The 22,030-nt window shown below is 37.1% G+C and overlaps 1 protein-coding gene across 1 annotated transcript in view; it reads left to right on the top strand.

Moving 5' to 3' along the window:
• The window catches only part of SMARCA1 (SWI/SNF related, matrix associated, actin dependent regulator of chromatin, subfamily a, member 1), a 34,666-nt gene extending 12,980 nt beyond the window's left edge, over positions 1-21,686 (top strand). Inside the window, exons 12-24 of the mRNA XM_038122638.1 lie at positions 217-338; positions 724-876; positions 2,233-2,365; positions 3,295-3,443; positions 4,034-4,153; positions 6,320-6,430; positions 7,019-7,132; positions 8,998-9,120; positions 10,572-10,704; positions 11,500-11,618; positions 11,818-12,030; positions 16,704-16,814; positions 17,501-21,686. Of these exons, the coding sequence (XP_037978566.1) occupies positions 217-338; positions 724-876; positions 2,233-2,365; positions 3,295-3,443; positions 4,034-4,153; positions 6,320-6,430; positions 7,019-7,132; positions 8,998-9,120; positions 10,572-10,704; positions 11,500-11,618; positions 11,818-12,030; positions 16,704-16,814; positions 17,501-17,572 (1,673 nt within the window). The 3' untranslated portion in view covers positions 17,573-21,686. The remainder of the gene's footprint in view (positions 1-216; positions 339-723; positions 877-2,232; positions 2,366-3,294; positions 3,444-4,033; positions 4,154-6,319; positions 6,431-7,018; positions 7,133-8,997; positions 9,121-10,571; positions 10,705-11,499; positions 11,619-11,817; positions 12,031-16,703; positions 16,815-17,500) is intronic.
• Positions 21,687-22,030: the final 344 nt, after the last annotated feature.

The raw sequence follows: 22,030 nt of genomic DNA, 5'->3' as shown, positions 1-22,030 counted from the left end.
TCTGCTTGTATATTTCTCCTCTATAATTTATCAAGTAATATTCTTGAGTGGTTTAATCACTGCCAGAAAAGTACCTTGAGAAGAAAGACTTACTTAATGTAGGCATAGTACAGAATATTTCTGTACAATAAATTCTTAGCTATGCTCTGTAGTACTCTGTGATGAGATCAATGTGAAAACATAAAATGAATGTCAAAACCTTCTGTGTTCTGTCAGGTTCCAGAGTTCTGCTGTTCAGTCAGATGACTCGTTTGCTGGATATTTTGGAAGACTATTGCATGTGGCGTGGTTATGAGTACTGCAGACTTGATGGGCAGACACCACATGAGGAAAGAGAGGTGAGAAAGTTGTATGCGAACAAGAAAAGCCTTTAGGTTAGGTTAATAAATTATTATTTACATATATGTATGTAGCCACGTCATTGTTTAAAGTAAAGCAGAAATGCTACAGTTTTTAAAAGAATGCTAAGGGAATGCTTTTCCTAAGTTAAGTCCACAGTATGTTTCATTTGATCCTCAGCTAAATGCAAAATACTGTATATTGTGGAGTCAGTACGAATTTTCTCACCTGTCCAGACATACAGTTTCTTACTTCGATAAAATTCTTTTTTTATATGAAAATTGTGTAAATTTAAAAGAAATTTAATTGGAAAGCCACCAACATACTGGAAACTTGTTTGAAAGATCTGATACTTTAGTGACACCTGTAGTTTTTTTCTTTCAGGAAGCAATTGACACATTTAATGCTCCTAACAGCAGTAAATTCATTTTCATGCTGAGTACCAGAGCTGGAGGTCTTGGAATTAATTTGGCAACTGCTGATGTGGTTATTCTCTATGATTCAGATTGGAACCCTCAAGTAGATCTGCAAGCCATGGTGAGTTAACTCGCTAATACACACTTGTTTGTTTAAGTTGTCGATGTTCTATTTTGTATAACTGCTTTCAGAACTTGCACTTTTGTTATTTTTCTTTACTTTTTGTTTACACAAGACAATACCAAGAAACAAAGGAATTGAATAAAAGGGCATGAACGGAATTTGTGGAGGAAATTGTAGATTTTTGCCTGTAAATATTTGTCTTAATTATTTTCATAATGAGAGATTACTTCTATCAACATTCTGTATCAATATTGTTAATAGAAGTATGAAATTATTCTTAATTCTGTCTTTTCAGAAGAGAACAGTCAATGAATAATAGAGGATTGTTTTCAAAATAATAACAGATAACTAAAAGCATGCAGCCTTATATTTCTCTCATTTTGGAAGTTCATGGTTTTACTTTTTTGTTTCTGCATAAGTATAAAGGCATTTGGTGGTGATGCTGGGAGGGGAAGTTACCTTAAACCTACTCAAATCTTCTCTTTCTCAGTGCTGAATGTAAAAAAATAGAGTCTGTAATTTGTTTCATGTGGAATAAAACTCATGTGAGCCTTCTTGCATGATTAGTAGGGTGGGTATTTGTTCAGTGGTTTGTAATTTTTAATTTTCTTTTAATGCACTTCAACACATCAAATATTTAATATCAATAGCTCATCCTTTAGATATGCATGTTGACTGCCAATAGTTGACCAACTTCCTGGAGACTGTAAGCGGGATTTGTCAACTTCAGTAGGGTTTTCAGGAAGAAATTAATATTATGCAGGGGAGTGAAAGATTTAACAACTCATGTTTAAAGAGAAAATCCTGGTACCCACAGCTTGAAGGACAGCTGTTTAACTTTTTTTGATATACAGGACACCTTTCCCAGAGAGGATAAACACAAGTTTTGTTACAAATGAATATAGTGTGTCAGTCATAAGCCTCGTTTGCTGGCTTGGGACAAGCACAGTGTTGGAGCTGTGGCTGCAGGAACTCTGTGCATGGAATTAATGTGCTCAAGCCAGGGATACAGAATATCAATACCTGTGTCAAGTGAGAGAATTCATCTGCAAACAATACAAGTGTATGCATGTATGTACTGTTGTGTGTCCACTACCCAGCTGCAGTCTGGACAGGCGTTCAGTTGTTTTCATTTACAATGAGGGACATGCATTTATTGCTGTGGAATGACTCAGAAATGTAATAGCCAGGTATAAGTAAATACTAGCATACTGGTTTTACAGTGATCTGTGCTTTTGAATAGGCAAGGGACCAAGAAGTACAATGCTAGTTTGAGGCTGCTGTTTCTGCAAGGTAACTGTCTATTGCTTGTGAGTTCTTGTTGCTGAACACTGATTGATTTATGTTTGTTAGGATCGTGCGCATCGTATTGGTCAAAAGAAACCAGTACGGGTGTTTCGACTTATCACTGATAATACTGTTGAAGAGAGGATTGTAGAAAGAGCTGAAATAAAACTGAGACTGGACTCTATAGTTATACAACAAGGTATCAACTGCTATATATGTTTGTCTGCAACACAGTTGTTCAGTCCCTAAAGTATGGTTAAATAACTGTACAAACGTACAGTGTTAGCGAAAGCAGGCCTTGTGTATAATAGCAGTGTACTAAATCAACCTGATGTGCAAGGTATTCACTTGTTCAGCTGAATTGTTTGTAAATTCTGTTTTCTGATTAATGTAGACAAAGACAGTGAGTCTAAATGAGGAAAGTAAACTACAGCTGAGTAGGTATTAGTTCGTTTTGTGATAGGTTAGAAAGAAATAGAGAAAATCAGGTATGTTCCATGGCAGTTGAAATAATGATTCACATATGCTTCTTACCACATAAGAATTAACTGAACAATAAAACACCTTTGTGGATTTGTTTGGAAGCACTTAGAGGAATAGTTTGTCAAAACTAAGTTTTCAGGGTTGTTTATATTTACTAGAGGGTGGGCTACTGAAAGGATGAAGATCAAAATTTTCATAGCATGAGGAGATAGGAGAAGAGAAATTTTGGGACAGCAGTTAAATTTTGGGAAGAATAATTAGAAAATTGGGTTGAAATCAGTGATGTGAATGTTGAGAATGTCAAGCACTTCTTAGTGGTTATTATAGAATACTTCGTAATTTTTTATCTTGAGATAAGATTGTGACCTTAAAAGTTCAGCTAACTTTGTAAGAATAAGATCTTACATGTAAAATTCAGATTATCTGAATGTGAAATGTTTTTTGTTATGGCTTGAGTCAAAGTTGTGTTTTTAATTTTCCCCAAAGTTCCTGACTTCTGTTTATTCTCCTCTTGAACGAAATGTACTTTTTCTATATGGTTGTTCTGTTTTGCATTTCTTGTTCTGTCAGTGAAGTAACCACTGCTTGCACAGTCCTACTAGAACTCCCACATTATAACTTGCAACATATTCCTTGTGATTGTAGGAAGGCTCATAGACCAGCAGTCCAACAAACTGGCAAAAGATGAAATGCTGCAGATGATCCGGCACGGAGCCACGCATGTGTTTGCTTCCAAAGATAGTGAGCTGACAGAAGAAGATATAAGCACTATTTTAGAAAGAGGTGAAAAGAAGGTTAGAGAAGTTTAATATGGAGTTAAAAATACCTATGCACAAAATGCAATGAGACCTGATTACGTAAATCAATTATTACTTTACTATTTGTGCAGATTTTAAATATTATGGAAGTTTTGAAGAAGTAGAATTAGTGATTGTAATTATTTTCAAGGTTCATGCTGTGTGCATCATATCTTAAGCACTGGTTATTTTGTGGTCTTTTAGAAAAATGTATATTTAATGCCAGTAATTCTGACAGACACAAAGTCTTTATGGAACTTCATTAGGTAATAGATAGCTCTATGGAAAAATTAACTGCCATTTCAGCTCCAAGGAGATGGGCATAAATTTAATTTAAATTTTAAAGTTAAATTCTACAGTTGTAGGACTAAATCCCAGCTTAATAAATTTAGTTTAATGGAGAGTCTTGAAGTCAAATTGCTCTAAATTGAAAAGGACAATGGGTATCTCTCTTTAGAAGAAGGTGTAAGTAAAAGTTAAAATCAGAAAAAGATATTGAGAATGTTGTAATAATGATGTAAGCTGTTTTTTTTCAGAAAGCATTAAATAGCTTGAGTGAACCTAAAAATAATCTCCTTTCACTTTAGACAGCTGAAATGAATGAACGATTGCAGAAAATGGGAGAGAGCTCCCTACGAAATTTCACTATGGACACAGAGATGAGCTTATACAACTTCGAAGGTGAAGATTACAGAGAAAAACAAAAGGTAATTTTTTGTAGCATTTAAGACTTCAGTTTTAAGGTGCAAGCATAAAAGCCATACTATAAATGTTATGACTATGAAGGTTTCGATTCTAGAGAAGTAAGGACCTATTGAAAAATACACCTGGCTCTGCCTGAGCATTAATATTCTGAATTTTTGATAAACTACTTTTAGCCCCACTGTTTTTTCATGGCAAAATCTGATAACATTGCTCAGATGTTATCCCTTCTGCAGCAAAACCACTGTTGCATGCTGCTATACTGCTGCAGTCTGTATTATTTTGCTGGCGCATAACTAAGGTGAAAAAACAGGCCTGATAATAATTTTTATGTGGTTCTTGGACTTGAGTCTGTTTTTGCAGTGAAGGTTTGTCTTAGTTTGAAAGACAGGTGTCTGCTAAGGAAGGCAGCAGCCTCCCTTGAAATGGGAAATGTAAGTCCCTTCCCTCTGAATTACTGTAATTTGAAATTAAGGGGCTCTCAGTTCTTTATAGTACGTATACCAGGGCAAACAAACCCCAGCAGCTGTGGCGCTGACGGCAGCCGGAGCCAGGAGCGCGGTGACGCCGCGGCTGCGGCGCTGCCCCCGCGGTGCAGCTCCGGGCGCGGCCAGCGGGGGCGCTGCTGGCTCCCGCTGGGCAGGGCAGGTGCGCTGATTCCCCCGCGGCTGCAGGGGGCGCTGTGGCTCGGGGAGCGCGCAGCAATGGCGGCTCTGCCCCAACGGGAAGGGATGGAGGAGACAAGAGAGGCTTTGCTCCACAGACCCTGGGGCAGCCCATCTGGTGCCCAGCCGGGCTCTGAGCAGCACCAAGTGGAACGGCAGGACATCTTGGCAGGGAGGGGGTGCGGGCGAACTCGGAGCAGTGCTGAAGAGACAGCAGGAGTGGGGCAGGGGCGACCCGGCTCCCAGCAGGACAGGGAGAGGCGGGCTCAGGATCCCGGGCACCCGAGCAGGTGGGGATAGGTCCCCCTTTCAGTGAAGTAGGTGTCAATAAGGTCCCGGTTGAGTGGCTGCTCTCACAAGCAGAGGCTCACCCCGCGGCAGAAGCAGCAGCTCTGGGCTGGGCTCCAGTGGCAGCAGCGAATTCCCTTCCCCAAGCAGCAGCTCTGACCTCCAAAGCTGGAAGAGAGGGAGCCTGCAGCTGCCCCAGCCTCCTCTTTTACCAGCCCAGTTCCTGAGGTATCTGCCCCTCAGAGAGAAACTCCTGGGTAAGACAAGTGCAACCAGATGCCCTCTTCCCCTGAGCTTGGCCACTTCTTTTGTTTTTCTTAAGTACCCAGTTGTTAATGTTTCCTAGCAACTTATGGGAAAAAAATTTATAAGTAAAAAGGAACCAAAAGAAAGAAACATAGCCCCCAACCAAGTTTTAGTTTGTACATTGATTTTACCTAATAGTAGAAGGATTGTCCATACAAAGAGATTATTACTCAATCCCACAATGTTCCCTTTGCATCTCTGTTTTGTACAAGAGGTATAGTGGAGGTATCTTTAAGGTCTTACCTGGAATCAGATATGTGAATTCTTACTTGTTACCTACAAAATGCCCTTCTAACTCAGGTTTTTATTGATTTTGAAGAAACAATTGGAAAAATAGAATGTTGGTGAGAATATAGTACAGTGTGTGGGTATATACATAAAATTCTTTGTCTTGATAATTTCATTACAAGAAGTGAGTTAAATACTGCATAGTATGAAATAACATTAAGGATTTAGTTAAGATTAATTGATTGCTAATGGATTTTTTGTCTGTGTTGTAGCCTTTATAGAGGTTATTCATTGTGATATTTAGAGGAGAAGCAATTTATTCATATCACAAGAAATTAGAGAATTCAGAGCCCAAGTCCTCAGCCCTTCCATTGTGTTTTGGTAGATGGAATCATAACCCTACTCAGGTGTCTGACATACTTAGAGTGCTGTAAAAGAATCTGTTCTTGCCACTGCACTGCCTTACTTGTGTATGATCTAAGTGCTTAAATATTTGTTGCAATCAGCTATAATTTCTAGCTTATTTTTGAGCTCTATTGTAGTATCCAAATTATTGAGCACAATCATTAGATTTGCTGTGCAGAAATACATTCCTGTTTTGCAATGCCATATTAGTCATTATTCTTGTGACTTTAGGGAAGCAAGCAGTTACTTAAGTAGCTTTTTATTCTGTTCTGTGTGTAGCTGAGCATGATGGAATGGATTGAGCCTCCAAAAAGAGAACGCAAAGCCAATTATGCAGTGGATGCTTATTTCAGAGAGGCCCTACGTGTCAGTGAGCCAAAAGTCCCAAAGGTAAGGAGGTGGCAAGTGTGGAAGGGTTTTATGCTGTTCTTATGCTCCTCCTCTCCCATGCTGCATCCCTGGCTCTACCCCCGTGTGTGGTTGTGATATTTTATGAAAATCCCTTTGCTAGGATTTTCTTCTGAGAAGCTGAAGGGCCTCAGCTTCAAGTGTAAACAATTTGTTATCTGCTGCTGTGGAATGCAGCAGGTGCTTTCTTGATTGATCGATGTGGATGTTTCTACTTGGTGGCCAATCGAGGAGGCAGCAGCTCTGGGACTCTCTGGGAGTCACAGCACTTTATTATTTATTCCTTTCTATTCTTGTTTTGCCTTCTGATGAATCTTTTCTTTCTGTTCTTTGTAGTATAGTTATAGTGTAGTTTTTTTAATATAATATATATCATAATATAATAAACTAGCTTTCTGAAATGGAGTTAGGATCTCTTCTTCTCTTTAGTAAGTCCTAACTGCCCAGAAGACCCACGGTAATACCCGTGTATTTACAAAGTCATAGGTTGCCACTGCTGCTGAGTTATGGTAGTTTACTTGTAGAAAAGTTAAGCTTCTATAATGTTGATTTATCTGTGTATTTTTGAAGGCTCCACGACCTCCAAAACAACCAAATATTCAGGATTTTCAGTTTTTCCCGCCACGGTTATTTGAACTTCTGGAAAAAGAAATTCTGTATTACCGTAAAACTATAGGATACAAGGTAATGCATTTTTTTCTTTTCGAATCAGTGAAATGTATTTGTATTCCACTTTGTAAATTTGTTGCAGCCTTGACTAGTCAAGTTATTGTGAAAGAAATGGCTTAAAGCCTCTATTCTTCTGTTTCTGTTCCACTGAGGAGCAGAAAAAATAATCTGTTGTTCTTTCCTTCACTAAAAGTTCTGTATCTGTGTAGCTTTGTGTTTTGTGGTGGATTCCTAATGATAAAATAGAGTAGAAAAGGGAAGGACAGTTCTGATGCTTCATATACTCAAAACCAAAGGTGTGACATGTGGTCTAAGGTGAGGATAGTTTGGCTAATATAAAGTCACCTTCCAGAGTATGATTTTTTTGTAAAAACTTTTGTATGTCTTTGTGTTGATATGAAGGTAATTAAAATTACATCAGTTTTCCTTGGATTTGGGTGGGATATAAAAGGTTTAAAGGTGTGGAGAAGTCTGAATGTACTACTACTACTACAACAAGGAAACCAGACAACAGATTTCTCGATTTTCTTTTTATTTTTTTTTTCCTACTGTGCCTTAGCTGAATTTCTCCCTTTTCCCTGCTGACATTACTGGACAAGCAGGGAACAGATTCTCTTATCCTTGCTTGGACCAGTATTGATTGAGTAAACCAAATGGATTCTCTACTTCCAGCCAGCCATGTCTGTAACTTGCTTTACAAAGCCTCAGGTTTTGTGACAGGTCGCAGCAAGAAAACAAAAATCACCTAAAAATGTGTTGGAGAACATAAAATTGTCATACAAAGCAACAGATAGAAAATTGCTGAGAGTAGAATTAATATTAGTAAAATGTATTTTTAAGAAAAAGCAGAAGGTTTTTTTAGAATCTTGTTTGCAGCCAAAAGAATTTCATGGGGATGTCAGGATAGAATTAAGATGAGTATGCAATTAGTTTAGGGAAAGAATTTATTCAATTTATGCTCCATTAAAGAAGGATGAGAGAATTGTTCATGTTGACAATATGCATGTAAAAAGAGGTGGTTCAGACCTGTTATGGAAACCTGTCAGCCTGGAAAGGTTGACCATGAGTAGTTGTTATCTTAAAAGCTTAGTGTGACTGTTTACTGGTGGGGAAAGTGATAAATATAATTAAATTTGTTTAGTTTTGAAATGGAAGTACAACTTCCAATCTGAAGAGAGTTTATTATAAATACTGAAAACGGCCATAAACAATATCAGAAGGTAACCAACAGGCCGAGACCAAGCTTTATGTGTCAGTCTTAATTTAAACCAGTAAAGTCAAGAAGATTTGTTGCGTATTAAAACCAGCTCAACAGTTCTTACCTTCCACTGCCTTTTGCTGCAGGAATAAGTAAGGTCTACTAAACCTTTACTGGATACTGTTTCTGACTTGTTTGCTGTTGTGTGCAGTGGAATTGGAGTACAGTTCAAGGGTCACAAATACTAGATTGGCCAGTGTGGAGAGGGACAGATAAAATGTTGCTTGTTCTTGCTTACATCATGTTGTGTCTGGTCCTTACTTGGGCAGTGTGCATGGCTTTACAGTAAACCTGGCAGAACTTAGTGTTTCACTGTAGTTATAAAACATTGTAACCAGTGAATGTAGGAAAGCAGGTCCTTCGCTGGTGGAAAGTACCACTGAAATCAGTGAGCTGTGACAGCTCAGCCTCTCACAGTATCCCGAGGTCATTGTGTGCAGGAGTGGTAGGTTCAGGGCATAACGAACTCAGAACTTCAAGCCAGTCCTGTTTTTGGGAGGAGGGGTTTAAGCAATAAGATCTGAATCTAAGTGGAACACATTTTGTACAGATTAGTGCTTTTAAAATGTAATCTTTGAAATAACATTGCTGCACTACTGCTTTCTGATACCCCTGATTTTAGGTCCCCAGGAATCCTGACCTTCCAAATGCAGCTCAGGTACAAAAGGAGGAACAAAAGAAGATAGATGAGTCTATGCCTCTGAATGCTGAGGAAAGTGAAGAGAAAGAAAAGCTTCTAACACAGGTAAAATAAAATCAGCTGAAGTATTTCATCATATGTTTTTGCTAGTATGGAGTATAAGTAATGGTAAACACACACAGGAAAGCTATGCTGATCTTACTGAAAGAAGATCTTTCCTGTCCTTGACTCATCTATTGTTTCCTTGAAAGTCCTTGAACATTTCTGAGGCAACAGTTGGTATAGTAGATGTACAACCCAGCAATACATACAGACATCAAATCAGTGGGATCTCTGTACATGCATAAAGCTTCTATTGTTTTTAAATCAAAAAGGGTTTGAATCAGGACAAGCCTGTGTCAACATACATGGTGTTTATGCAGGTGTCTAAGACATGCCACATTTGTTAATTTTGTCCCAGTCGAGTTGTTAGGCACGTTCTTTTTATACTGGGTGAATTTCTGTCACTGACTAGTTTCTTGACCTTTTGGCTGATTATCCTGCTGAGTTAAGCTGGTTGTTAAGGAGAAGGGTGTGTTCAAAGTAACGGGACTTTTTGATTCAGAAAATTTTCTGTAGAAGTATTGGGGATGGTGTACCTTGGAAGAAAATTCCAAGGTCACAATTTCACTATTAATTTCACCTATGTATAGGAGAGGAAATATTTAAGCTGGTGCTGATATGCGTATCAGTACTACTGTTAATGACTAAAAAGAAATAGTTGTATTGTGTCTGTTAGGCTCACTCTGAACATGCTAATTGTGGACTGAGCTTTTTCAGCTGGAGAACTGACAAAGTTCCTTGTAAATACATTTCTGTGATGAAAGAAACTCTGTGCACTACAGATTATTGCCCAGGCATGTGATTGTCTTGGTTGTTCTTGTCATTTTCTGCTTTCCCTGTCTATAAATTGTAATGTCTCTTTCTTGGATGATGTTTTTGTGCGTTGCATCTCACTTGTTCAGTTTTGGATTGATTTCTTTGGTACATAACAAATTCTTTCTTTGACAGTGCTTTAGAGTTTCCATTTGATTGCATCTTTTTGGACTAGAGATCTTTTCTTGACATACTTACGCTTTCATCCAGCTGTTTGTCTGGTTCCAGGTTTGTAACTGTCTGAAGTAGGAGCTCTTGCTTTAGATACTTGCACTGCTCTAAGAACTTATGATGACACAGGCATTGCTGCACCTTGTACTGCTCTGAAGTGTGGTGCTTGTATCTGCAGAAGTGCAGCTGTCACTGAGCTTGTTTCTTTGGAGAAGTATCACAAAAACTTTAAAAAGAAAGGATAAAAAGCTGTTACTAATGCACGTGGAGTCATGCCCAAAAATAACTCTTAAGTTATAGATTCAGTAATAAGCCCTGGATAACACAAGTTTATGGAAATCCTGAAAGATCATTAGCCACTGTAATTATGTGATGTTGCAGAGGAGCAAATGGTACATAAATAAATCAGAATTTTGGAAAATGCTTCCCTTTGACCTGTTAATGCCTTCTTAATCTCTTGTTACTTACAGGGTTTTACAAACTGGAATAAAAGAGATTTTAACCAGTTTATTAAAGCTAATGAGAAATATGGTCGTGATGATATAGACAATATTGCCCGTGAGGTGGAAGGAAAGTCACCTGAGGAGGTCATTGAGTACTCAGGTTTGTGATATTTTGAAATGTATTTATTGCCTAATACCAGAGTATTACCATGATTTTTGCCACATGTTCTTTTTAAATTACAAGGCAGAGAATTGGATGCATTTAAGAAATTTTTTTTGTTAAAGTATGCAACTTTGGGTTTTTTTTCAGGAGACTAAATTCTATTAAAAAGGCTGACTTTGTAGCATATAACTAACACCTACAGCTGCCTTTAGCCCTCCTTAGTCAAGATTTAGAATTTGTCATAGTTAATTCTTGCTGACAACATGGACTTGTGAAATTGTGAATTTGCTTTATAGTGCCAACGTGATTCTTTATGCTGTATCTCTGCTATTTTACCTAGTACTCTGTATCTTTGTCTTTAGTATTTACACAGTGCTTTTGAGATTTCTTCCTCTTTCACCCTTGGATGTAATTTTACTAGACACCTTCATAAAATCAACTTTGCAATGTTGTTTCCTGTAGTTAAAAAGGAAGAGCTCCATGAGAGTTCCCTTCAGTGTTGAATTTATTTTACAATTAATTATGTTGCATGTAAATTTTGTTAGAATTTGTATTAAGCCCTTACTTACAGTTACTTACTTACAGTTAATTTGTAAAGATTCTGAATAAAGAGTCAGAGCAAGCTTATTTTTTGGCTAGCATAGTAAGCTGGAGAGCATTAGCTCACTGTTTAAGATTTAATGGAACCATAGGCTAAATTCTTTTATTTTTTTTTTGCCAGAGCATCTTAACAGTAAAGTCATAAGAGCAGAGGAAAAGATTACATTGAACAATTTTATTTTGTATTTTTAGCTGTTTTCTGGGAACGTTGTAATGAACTACAGGACATTGAGAGGATTATGGCTCAGATTGAACGAGGAGAGGCCAGAATTCAACGGAGGATCAGTATCAAGAAAGCCCTTGATGCCAAAGTAATTATTCCAGGTTTTTTGTATTCTGCAGCTGACTTTTTCCAAAAATTCCTTCAGAAAAGGAATAATTGGGGATGAGAGTTCTGTCTTTTTATGCAGCATAGGTAGTATACCATCTCTCAAGTGATCTACAGTGTCGTGTACATTCCTTGATGTAGCATTGTATGTTTATTAGTCCTGATTTTTGTTTTGCATTCAGATTGCGAGGTACAAAGCACCTTTTCATCAGCTGCGAATTCAGTATGGAACAAACAAAGGGAAGAATTACACAGAAGAAGAAGACAGGTTTTTGATCTGTATGTTGCACAAGATGGGCTTTGACAAGGAGAACGTGTACGAGGAGCTGAGGCAGTGCGTGCGCAACGCTCCTCAGTTCAGGTTCGACTGGTTTATCAAATCCAGAACTGCCATGGTAGGTACCACTTACAGGCACTAGGCATGACATCAGGCATCTTGTTCTTTTTTTTAAGCACCACTACATAAAATTTGTTTAGGAAGCAAGTGCTGAAAGAATAACTTTGGGTTTTATTTCATTTCTGTTTTTTTTTTAATAGTACCCTTCTGTCTTAGTACAGCAATAATGCAGTACAACTCAAACACAGATTAGAAAACCTGCCAGACTGAAGTCCCATGTTACCCAAAGGCATTAAGGCAGAAGTAGACTAGACTTAACAAATATCCTTGTTACTTTTATTTCAAACTGAGTGTTTTACCAAACAATGTCTCTTAAATTATGATTCTTTTAGAGTTGTTGCATAATATTAAAGACTGAAGACATCTGAATAATAGACTTGGAGAAGGGAGCAGCTTTTCTAATACAGTATTTAATTTCTAACAGCATGAGGAAAGTTAGTGATTCACATAGAAATAAATCATTGAAACAATAGGTTTAAAATGCACTTTGTAGTTTGTGAATGTGGATTATCCCATGCAAATTCTTAAATTTCTTTAGGTATACTTTACTGAAATTTTTTTTGTATTTAGAGAATATAATACAAGGTTAATAGCAAGTAGACTAGTACTCAGAATTTTAGAGTAGAGCCATTCATTTTTAATTTAGTTATTAAGCAGGAATTGATAACACTAACAGAAGCTTTGGTGGTTGCAAATATTAAGGTATGTAGGTACCAACATCAGAATATAGGACTCTTTCAATGATAAAAAGCTGTTGGATCTGCCCCAAAATTTTTGCTCAATTCTTTCTACTTGTTGTTTGTCTTCATTTCCTGACCTCAGGATTTGTTTGTCTGAAAGAATGTTCTCTCAGAGTTCTGGGTACTGTACTAAGAATAAATAAAACATAAAATAAAATATTTAAAATATGTATTTAAACAGGTGGGTATATTTGCTTTTCCCACTACTACTTATAATTATGCAGTACACTTTTTACTTGATATTTTAGCAGTCAGAGTGTTTCTGGGTAGTGCAGCAGTTAGCCCCTAATTAAAAAGAATTTCAAGTGTTTCTTTCTAAAATGTCTGAAGAAATACTGAGTTTTAAAATTACATCCATAAAGAGAGAAGCCTGGAGTATTTACCACATTAAGAAATTTCCTTTAAGTTGTCTATGCAGGAATCTATTTAAATAAATCACAGAAATGGGTACTAGAAATTAAAAATGTAGCTCAGCATTTAGTATTAGTTGATATATAGTTGTCAGGGGTAGAGTTAAATACTCACTTTAAGTCTTGCAGATCCTTGTGTTCAGTATACTTTTTTTTAAAGGGGATAGAAATCATTTGCTCAAGTGTAGAAATATGTTCTGTGGTGTCTTAATGCTGAAACTGAGACACTGGGAATATTATGAATCTTTTGGCTTAGGTTTTCTTTTAAAATTCTATCCCTTAATAATCTTAGTTTTTCTGCTACTGCAGGGTTGAAAAAGAATATGGAAATACAAACTTAAAACGATCTTTCACTTTCAATGTGCATTTAATTTTCTGAAATGTTCTGAATTATCATGCTCTGTATAGTTTAGTAATATAACTGATATATTCTAATGTCCTGAGATTTGTGGAGGTCTTCGTTTTTGTGGGTCCATTTTGCACTAGTTTGGTGATTTTTTTTTTTTTTGGTGAAGAAATGTGCTGGAAAATCACATCATAATTACAGTGAATGAAGTATAAGTACAAATATTTATAGAGGAGTAAATAAGTGAAAGTGGAGAAGGCTTCCTGAAGTGCTGAAATTCACATGTGATCATTTAAACTCATATGAAACAAGATAAAAAGGGCACTATAATTCAGAAAAGGACTTAGCAGGCTCTTTGAGAAAGCTTTGTGTTCTAACCACTAGATGTCTCTTGAATTCCATATAAATAGCTAATTTATCTTCCATCTTACTATTTCTGTTTGTTCTCCTGAAGATTTCTCTTTGAAAAACAAATCCTATTTCATTTAATTATTTCAAAATCAAATGATTTACCCAAAATGTAAATTCTTAAAGATACCATGAGTGCCCAAGATTGTAAATTTTTTTTTTTTGCTTTTTCTATTGAGCACAGATTTGTTTATTTGGTTTTTTTTTTTTTTAAATTCTGTCCCTGCAGGAAGAATGCAAAATATCATGGCAGTAGTGAAGCATGTATCCATTCTCTGAAGTCATAAATTATGCATGTTCTCTTTTAGCTTTCTGCAAACACTCCCCAGCATAAGAGAAATGACTTCTTAGTAAATACAGGAATGCCCAGGCCTGTGGACAGAGCTGAGGGAGCCTTTGCTCCCAAGTCAGCATCTCTGCCTCCAGCCATGCAGAAGGCAATGGTTCAGTGCTCCCATCTTATTTATTGCAATCCAGGTCTTTACAGCTGTGAGGGGGTGAACAAAGTATATCTTCTCTCTTTCCATTTGAAAGAGAAAAGTATCAAGCTACACAGAATAAAAAGTCATCTCTGAAAGTGCAAGGCATTTTAAAAAAGTGTGCCAAAATGGAATGCAGCAGTCCATATTGAAATTTCAGTAGCTTAGTGCAGGATTTATCATTTAGATTATTTTTCATGGTAAATGTACAGGAAACCTGTGTGCATGTCACATCTTACTGTCAACTGATTCTGGGATTCTCCAGAGAAAATTGTTCTTGAGTCCATCTTCTGTCCACAGCAGATGCTTTGGAACAGTAGTCCATCTGGAAAGTCTAACTATGACCCTGAACACTTTATAAATGTATGTATTTATGCAAGCGTTTGTCCCAGGAAAGAGGAGGATCGTTGAGTGCCTTAGGCGAGTGGATCAAGGTTTTTTTCTTAGTCCTTTCACATTAGTTGCTTGCTTTGAGTTTAACACAGTCCCATTTTTCATGCTAGAAGAAATCCAGATTATGAGGGTGGAGCAGCTTGTCATCAGTCTTTACCTCAGCTCCTATACAAAAATTTTAATGATGTACAATACTTCTGGCATGTTGACAGTCATAATTTTATTTTGGTCTTTTTTCATCTCTGTTCATCTGTAGAGTGTAGGTTTTTGGGACAGAGGCTCTCTTTTGTTGTATGTTTGGGGTTGCAATATATGTTGGGATGGCTTGAACTCAAGTTTGCTCCGAGTTGTTGCTTTTTTATCTAAACATTGTTGTTTGGGTGGAATTTTAGAGAGTTTAATGATTGAAATGAAAGTATTTTAGCTCCAGAAGGACTGTCACATACTAGGGCACAAGCATGGCACCCTAATTCATGGTTTAACCTTTACCAGAGGGTGTGGGGTTATTGCTACAGGGATGTGATAAAAGTGACTTATTACAGTACTCTGTTGGTGAAGCTACAAGCATGACACTGGAACATTTCTGGAGGGGGCTTGTAAAGAAAAATGTCCTGAGGATTTTTGTGTGTGTGTGTCTGGTAGAAAGAATTCAAGTGGTGGTGAGATTCTCTCTGTCCATTCTGAACTACATAGCTTTTGCCCCAGGCCATGGAGCATCCTTTGTAGAGGAATCAGTGGAAACTGTGGAACTTAAAGACTGGTTAAACCTTGAGGGTTTGAATGTCTCAAAGATGAGTCACATGCCTGCCTATTTGGGAAGGTTCAGATCAGGAAAGCACCAAGGCTGTCTTATCCATGATGGACCATGATGGCTGAAGCAATATCCAGCTTACAGATGCTGAGAAAATGAAGACTAATTTCTGGGCATAAAGGTCACCTGTTCACTTCATTGCAAATGGACCCATTGTAGGTTAAGATACATGCTACTAGGTAATTCTAGGATAGCTTGTGTTTCAAAAATGCCTTCACTGAGTTTAGCAGAGATGAGACATATTTTTTGGGCTTTTTTTTTTCCTCAGAAGAGAGCTTCCTGCTTTGAGTTGGACAGAAAAACCCATGGAATCATGTTCTTTATAGTGCATAGAATATACTGAATAATTATAATAAAAATAGGCACTGTTAGGTGTTTTGTAAGAGATCTTTTCTTTTAAATGGAGTACAAGAAACTGTCCAAGTCAAGTGAGTTCTATTAAGCAAGCCAGCCATTAGTAACTGCAATGCAGATATTTTGAATTGTATTGGAAGTACTTCTTAATGTGTAAACAACCTTATGGCATTTAGTCCTGATGGCTTGCAAGTCTTGATGCTGAAAGCATTTAGGGCATTTAGGACCCTGTTTGAATAAAAATGCAACAGTGAGTTTACAATTGAAGACTGTATAGATTTTTGGCCAATTTGCAGCTCTACTGTGTCTTTTCACAAAAAAAACCTCCCTAGCCTGTGTGCCACTGAGAAGTGTTGCTTAAGATAGCTTTGCTTCCTTTTCTCTGCTTTAAAGATATACTTGAAGACCTCTTTCCTAAAATCTGGCTTACTGTGCTGGTAGGCTGTAATTTGCTTCATTAACCAAGATGAAAGATCCCATCAGTCTTTGGAATGTCAGTTTGGAAGACAGAATCCTGAAAACTCCTTGTCAGGGGGACAGTAAATCCTTTCCAGTTTCTAAAGGTTACACTGAGGGAAAGGCAGATAATAGTAACTAAGCTAATGGTTAGTATTATTGAATATTTTAGGAAAATGTAAGTGCTTTGAAATGAAAGGAATTCGAACATACTTATGTAAGCAAGAGAAGTTGTATAATTTACTTAAAAATTTGATGTGTTCTCTTTCCTTAGGAGTTTCAGAGACGCTGCAATACACTCATATCATTAATAGAAAAAGAAAATATGGAAATTGAGGAAAAAGAAAGAGCTGAAAAGAAGAAAAGAGGAGCAAAAGTTACAGCGGTATGTTTAGCTGCACTTACTTTACTTCCAGTGGGGTAGAATTCAATTATATATTTTTAAAAAAATTTAAAATATAATTGTAGGCACTGATTGCATTAGTAGAAACCATGAGGTGAGAGATTAAACTGAAATACTTGTCTATTCACAGCTCTCCTAGATTTGCTTAGGGAAGTATTCCCAATGCATAGTATTTGAAGGCTTTTATTTTTTTTTTTTGAGAAGTCTTTTGTTGAAGTAGCAGAGGAAGACTCTTTTTAGAAAGTTGCACTGCCTGCCTCTGCCTACTTACATACATCGCGTGTTGCTTCAATTTCTTCTCAGAGATTTTTTCCTCCCCTACATAGTAGTTGTTGGAAGAAGAAATGAAAGTGCTTGTTTTATTTTGAAGGGTTGTACACAGAATTGTGTATAAGTCAAGGTCCTGATCTTTTCATCCAGTTCATGGTATGTGTGGTGCCTGCACCACTGAGACCATGTAATGATTTTAAGGATATAAAAAGGGTAGGAGAATTCAGTGTCTACATCAGGGATTAATGTTTGCCTTTCCATTATATCCTACAAAGGTGAACTGAGCTCTAGAATGCATTGGGGTCATACATTGCCTTCTGAATAGTCAGTTATGTATTTAAACTTTTTTTTTGTAATGCCACTGTCTTGTTAAATTTATACTTATTTTTTCTCTTTAGTCACAGAAGAGAAAAGCAGATTTGGCTGCTGAGAACTCTGGAAAAAAAGATGCTAAGAAAGTGAAGTCATGAACCTGAAAACTGAATGCTAAATATGAAACTGCCACTTTCTTCACTCCATCTATGTGTATTAATTGCCAACTTCCTTGTATTCATGGTACTCTTCCCCAAGTCCCATGCTTTTAATTTTGCAAATTTTGTATCCTTCACAATGCCTCTCTTTACCTAAAATGTGTAGCTTTATATCTTATGCATTCCAGTATTTTTGTGTACTGTATTTTGTGAGTTTCATGTCTTTGGCAAAATTCACTCAGTCCTTGGTTTTTTGAAGCTTGTGCTGAGGTTTTAGCTTTTATATGTTTTATATGCTGCTGCTTTGAAAGAAAACCTAGATTCTATAGCTGTATTATTGTTGTTTCATATTTTAAATTTATATGGCTGTTGGAAAATAAACTGACTTAATTATTTGAAGAGAAATATACGTCACCTTTGTTTTCCCTATCCTCTCTCTCTTTTTTGCATAGCTACATTTAGAGAGAATGTTAAGGTTTGTATAATTGTGCCTTCATCATCAATCAGATTTTTTTCAGAGGAGTACTTAGACAGGATCAGGAGCATGACAGAACAAAATCTAATTAGACTGACATCCTTGTTTGCTCTCTGCATTAAATGGACATTTTCTCTGAAATGTTCAGAAGGAAACCCAGCAAATACACGCCTTTTGTTTTTCTTTATCAGTGATTTCTGCTGGGCTACATGCTTAAACACAGGGTGAGGTGTTTCTCAGAATGGCCCCTAGATGAAAACTTTTCTATGCCTCATAAAAGGAAGTAGTCAGCTCACAGCTTCTGGCTGTTTAAGTAGCAAACAAAGTAGTTCACTCTCTGGTTGGTAGGCTCCTCAGCTCTGCTGCCTTGTGCTGAAAGATCTTCATTGCTCTAATTATCTCTGCTAAAGTTTTTCTTTTACCTTTTATTCAACATGTCAGTCACTAGCAATGGGGATATGTTATGGAGTGCTCCTTTTTAGTATTTCTATTTTAATGAAGGGATGAAAGTGTTGGATGTATGATTTTTTGACTTTGCAAGAATGGCCTTTATTAAGCAGGTTCACAGTTCCTGCTCACTTTGGAGTCTGCCTTTCCCAGATCAGTGGAACAGTGGCTGTGACATCTGATGTTTTACTTTAATGTTCTGTCTCTGATCTGGTGTTTAGTACAGACCTTGCTACAGTGAGACATGCCCTCATAATGTCAGGTCTAGATTAATGCAGTGTGCTTTACATGGTACTTCCCTTGAAGACTACTTGTAAACTTCTTCTAGTGCAGTTTGCTTCCTTCAGTGGTTTGAGGTGTTTTTAGATAAAGAAACCTCTTTACTCTTTGTATTTTGTGCTTTGCATTGGCTACCTTCTTCTGTGTTTGTAAAACATAGGACTTTATAAAATAAAGTTCTTGAGCTCTGCCCATATTCTTTTATGTCATTTGAAATATATTGGTATGTCTTTGAAGTTTTCTGGGATTAGTATCTCTAAGTTTGATGAGGTATTTCCAGCTTTTTTCGTAGTGTCTGTCAAAGGTTTGGGGCAAAATGGGTGTGATGAATGGTTGAGCATTTCAAAAGATAATTCAAAATATTAGATACCGAATTTTGGAATGTAGCTTTTGTCCAGGGACCACATTAATTATTTCACTGGGCTTATATTTGTAAAACTAGGTATTTGTCTGTTGAACTTCATCTGATGAGTTGAGAGGTACACCCGATAATGATGGGGCACGACTTCCAGGCAGGAGATTGGCCACAGGAGTCAGAGCATGCTCTTTAATGGGTGTGCAGCCCAGGTGGGATAGGTGTGCTCAGGAAGAAACATGCCTCCTCAGAATGTGGTACTGGAGCAGTTAACATCATGCTTTATCCTTGGGAGGAGGACATCCCATGTAATTATAGAAAAAGGCTGTGCAGCTACATGCATATATAACCACAAATCCTGGGAGATTGCTATTAATAGGGAGAGGAGGATGCCTTATTTACATTTGAATTTTGGCTCGTGTGACATTCACTAAGTTTATGGCCTGAAATGATAAAAACAAGTTAAAAGAGATGGGGAATAAAGGCTGAAAGAGCCAATTGAAATGTTTATGGAATTACATGGCTAGGTCTAGAGGTTATTCTATTGCTCCTATTTAGCATTGGATGAATATTTTAATGTTTTAAGTCTTGAAATAAGTGTATTTTGGTTTTGTATATTGTAGATTACCTTTGTTTGACTTGCATGTTTTTGTGTACCCACTTTCTCTGTGTTGCAAAGTGTATGGAAAGTCTTAAAATGGTAGTATCTCAACATGTTGTTTTATGCAGATTTTTTGGTTTGAGTTACCACTTGAGTTGATGTTCTTTCTTCTCAATGACTCGATGCACAAACCATATAGCAAAAGATCATGCAGTGGTTCTTCCAGGTATTACCCCTTGATCAGACAGCTTCTCTGAAGAATGATAGATTCTCCCAGGAGCTATCTGTTACCTCTTGCAGTCTGTAGTCCCCAGTTAAACTGAATGTGCTGTTGAACAACAGTCCTTGAGAGCATTTGGACACTATACACCAGTTCCTAGCAGATTGAGCCTTCCCATCCATCATGTCCTACAGTGATAACTAAAGAAAATTGCTAACAGCTGCTGGTCGGGATTAAAGGAAAATGGATCTTTCTTTTCCCTTTTTCATTCTTCCAGTTGCCAATACCCACACAGTGTGTGCCTAGCAGTATCTTAAATTATATGCTGCTGTGACTCAAAATTAGGTGACAGAAATGAAAGAATCTTTCCTCTTGTAACTGCTATTTTCTTAGGCAAGGAATACTGTTTGTAAGAAATTAGTAAGTGCTGAATGTAATGTGACAGAAAACTTCTGAAAAGTTTGAGCCTTTAGGCAATTTTAGAGTTGCCAAAAATGCTGCAAGATTTTGAAAGCTAATTTAGTTCCTTTTCAGTGGACAAGTAAAATTTGACTGTGTAAACATCAGGCTTGAAGAAAGTCACCTAGCACCTTTGACTAACCAGGCAGTGCACGTAACATCCTGGGAGAAGTCACAGCAATTGTGGTGGTTTCCTTTTCACATATTCATCATTTCCAACTTACTAGTCCTTTTATTTTTGAGTTCTGTTAGTGATGACACCAAAAAACTAATGCTGCTAGCCACCTCCATTGTTTTTAATTTCAGTCTGCTACAATGACACGGAGAAGAAATGAACTTTCTTCTTGCTGGTAATACTAGACCATCTTTAGATGCTGGTTTGCACAAGTGGTGTTACTATACTGAAATATTAAGTAAGAAATTTTTTTTCTTGTAGATTAGCATTGCTGTTTGATTTAGTGCTAATGCTGGTTAGGGTTTAAAAAAAAGCAGCTGTCACTCTTTTGAGATGATGAGCAAGGAGTATACAGAAATTAATCAGAATCTTTCTAAGTGTCTGATGGTGTTGCCAAACTGATTTTTGCTTTTATATATTCTTCATATATATTTGTAGCTTTGTAGCTATATGAAGGATATATAAAAGCAAAAGTTAGTTTGGCATCAATGGAAGTAACATTGTTGTGCAGTGCCTGCAGTTGCTGCTGTGTGCTGCTGTGTTACAGGCACCCTCTGTACATGCATCCTGCCCACGTTCACTAGGGGGAATAAGTACTTTCAGTGATGAGAAAAAAATGCCAAAGTGTTACAGGTTGAAAAAAGGTGGAGTTTTGCAGTCAATACCAGTTTATGTGAATGCAAATGATGAGGTTGGTGCACACATTGGCACTTGTGCTGCTGGAAGGGATTGATCACCAACTGTAGTTCTGATCTGACTAAAGAGAGGTTGACAATTGTTACATTTTACTTAATTTTATGTGGTCCACGCATACTCCAAGCATGTATGTAAATATGTTTGTGGCTCATAGTTCTAATGTTTGATATGTTCTTTTTCTGAAAGACTTAAAGTTGAACTTAGTTTGCATATTTTGAAATGTAATGTACTTTTAAATTGCATTTGCATGGTATCCATCCTTTCATGAGAGCCTTAATAGGAGTAATATTTGCTGCCTCAAAGGTATGTTAGTGTCGTGTTGCTCAAGATGACTTCTGAACTTTTTCAATCTGGGATTTGTTTCTTAAGTTGTACATACATGAAAATAAAAGTTAATATGAACCTTATGTCTTCTGGTCATTCTGGTACACAGGGGTCTGTTACTTGCATACTTTCAAGATAGTTTGCTTTGGTTTTGTTGCTCTTGTGCCTCCCATAACCTTCAGGCCGTGGTGGCTGAATGTAAGGGGGGTGTGTGGCTGTTCCACATTGCTTTCAAATTATAGTTTCATGTAATCTAAAACTATACTAGCAATGCCTATGTTTTTGTGACAGCCTTGCCTGTGTTGTCTCTTACTACAATGTTACACAATGTATGTTGATCCTACATTAAAGTGTATTGCTGGTTCCCTTTTATTTCATACCTCTGGTGTGTTCCTAAAATTAAATACTTCGGAGCTTAAGTCCAGCT

This window comes from Motacilla alba, chromosome 4A (assembly GCF_015832195.1).
Source record: "Motacilla alba alba isolate MOTALB_02 chromosome 4A, Motacilla_alba_V1.0_pri, whole genome shotgun sequence".
Lineage (NCBI taxonomy): Eukaryota > Metazoa > Chordata > Aves > Passeriformes > Motacillidae > Motacilla > Motacilla alba.
The sequence above is the reverse complement of the archived record's forward strand: the minus strand, read 5'-3'. Positions and strand labels throughout refer to the sequence as shown.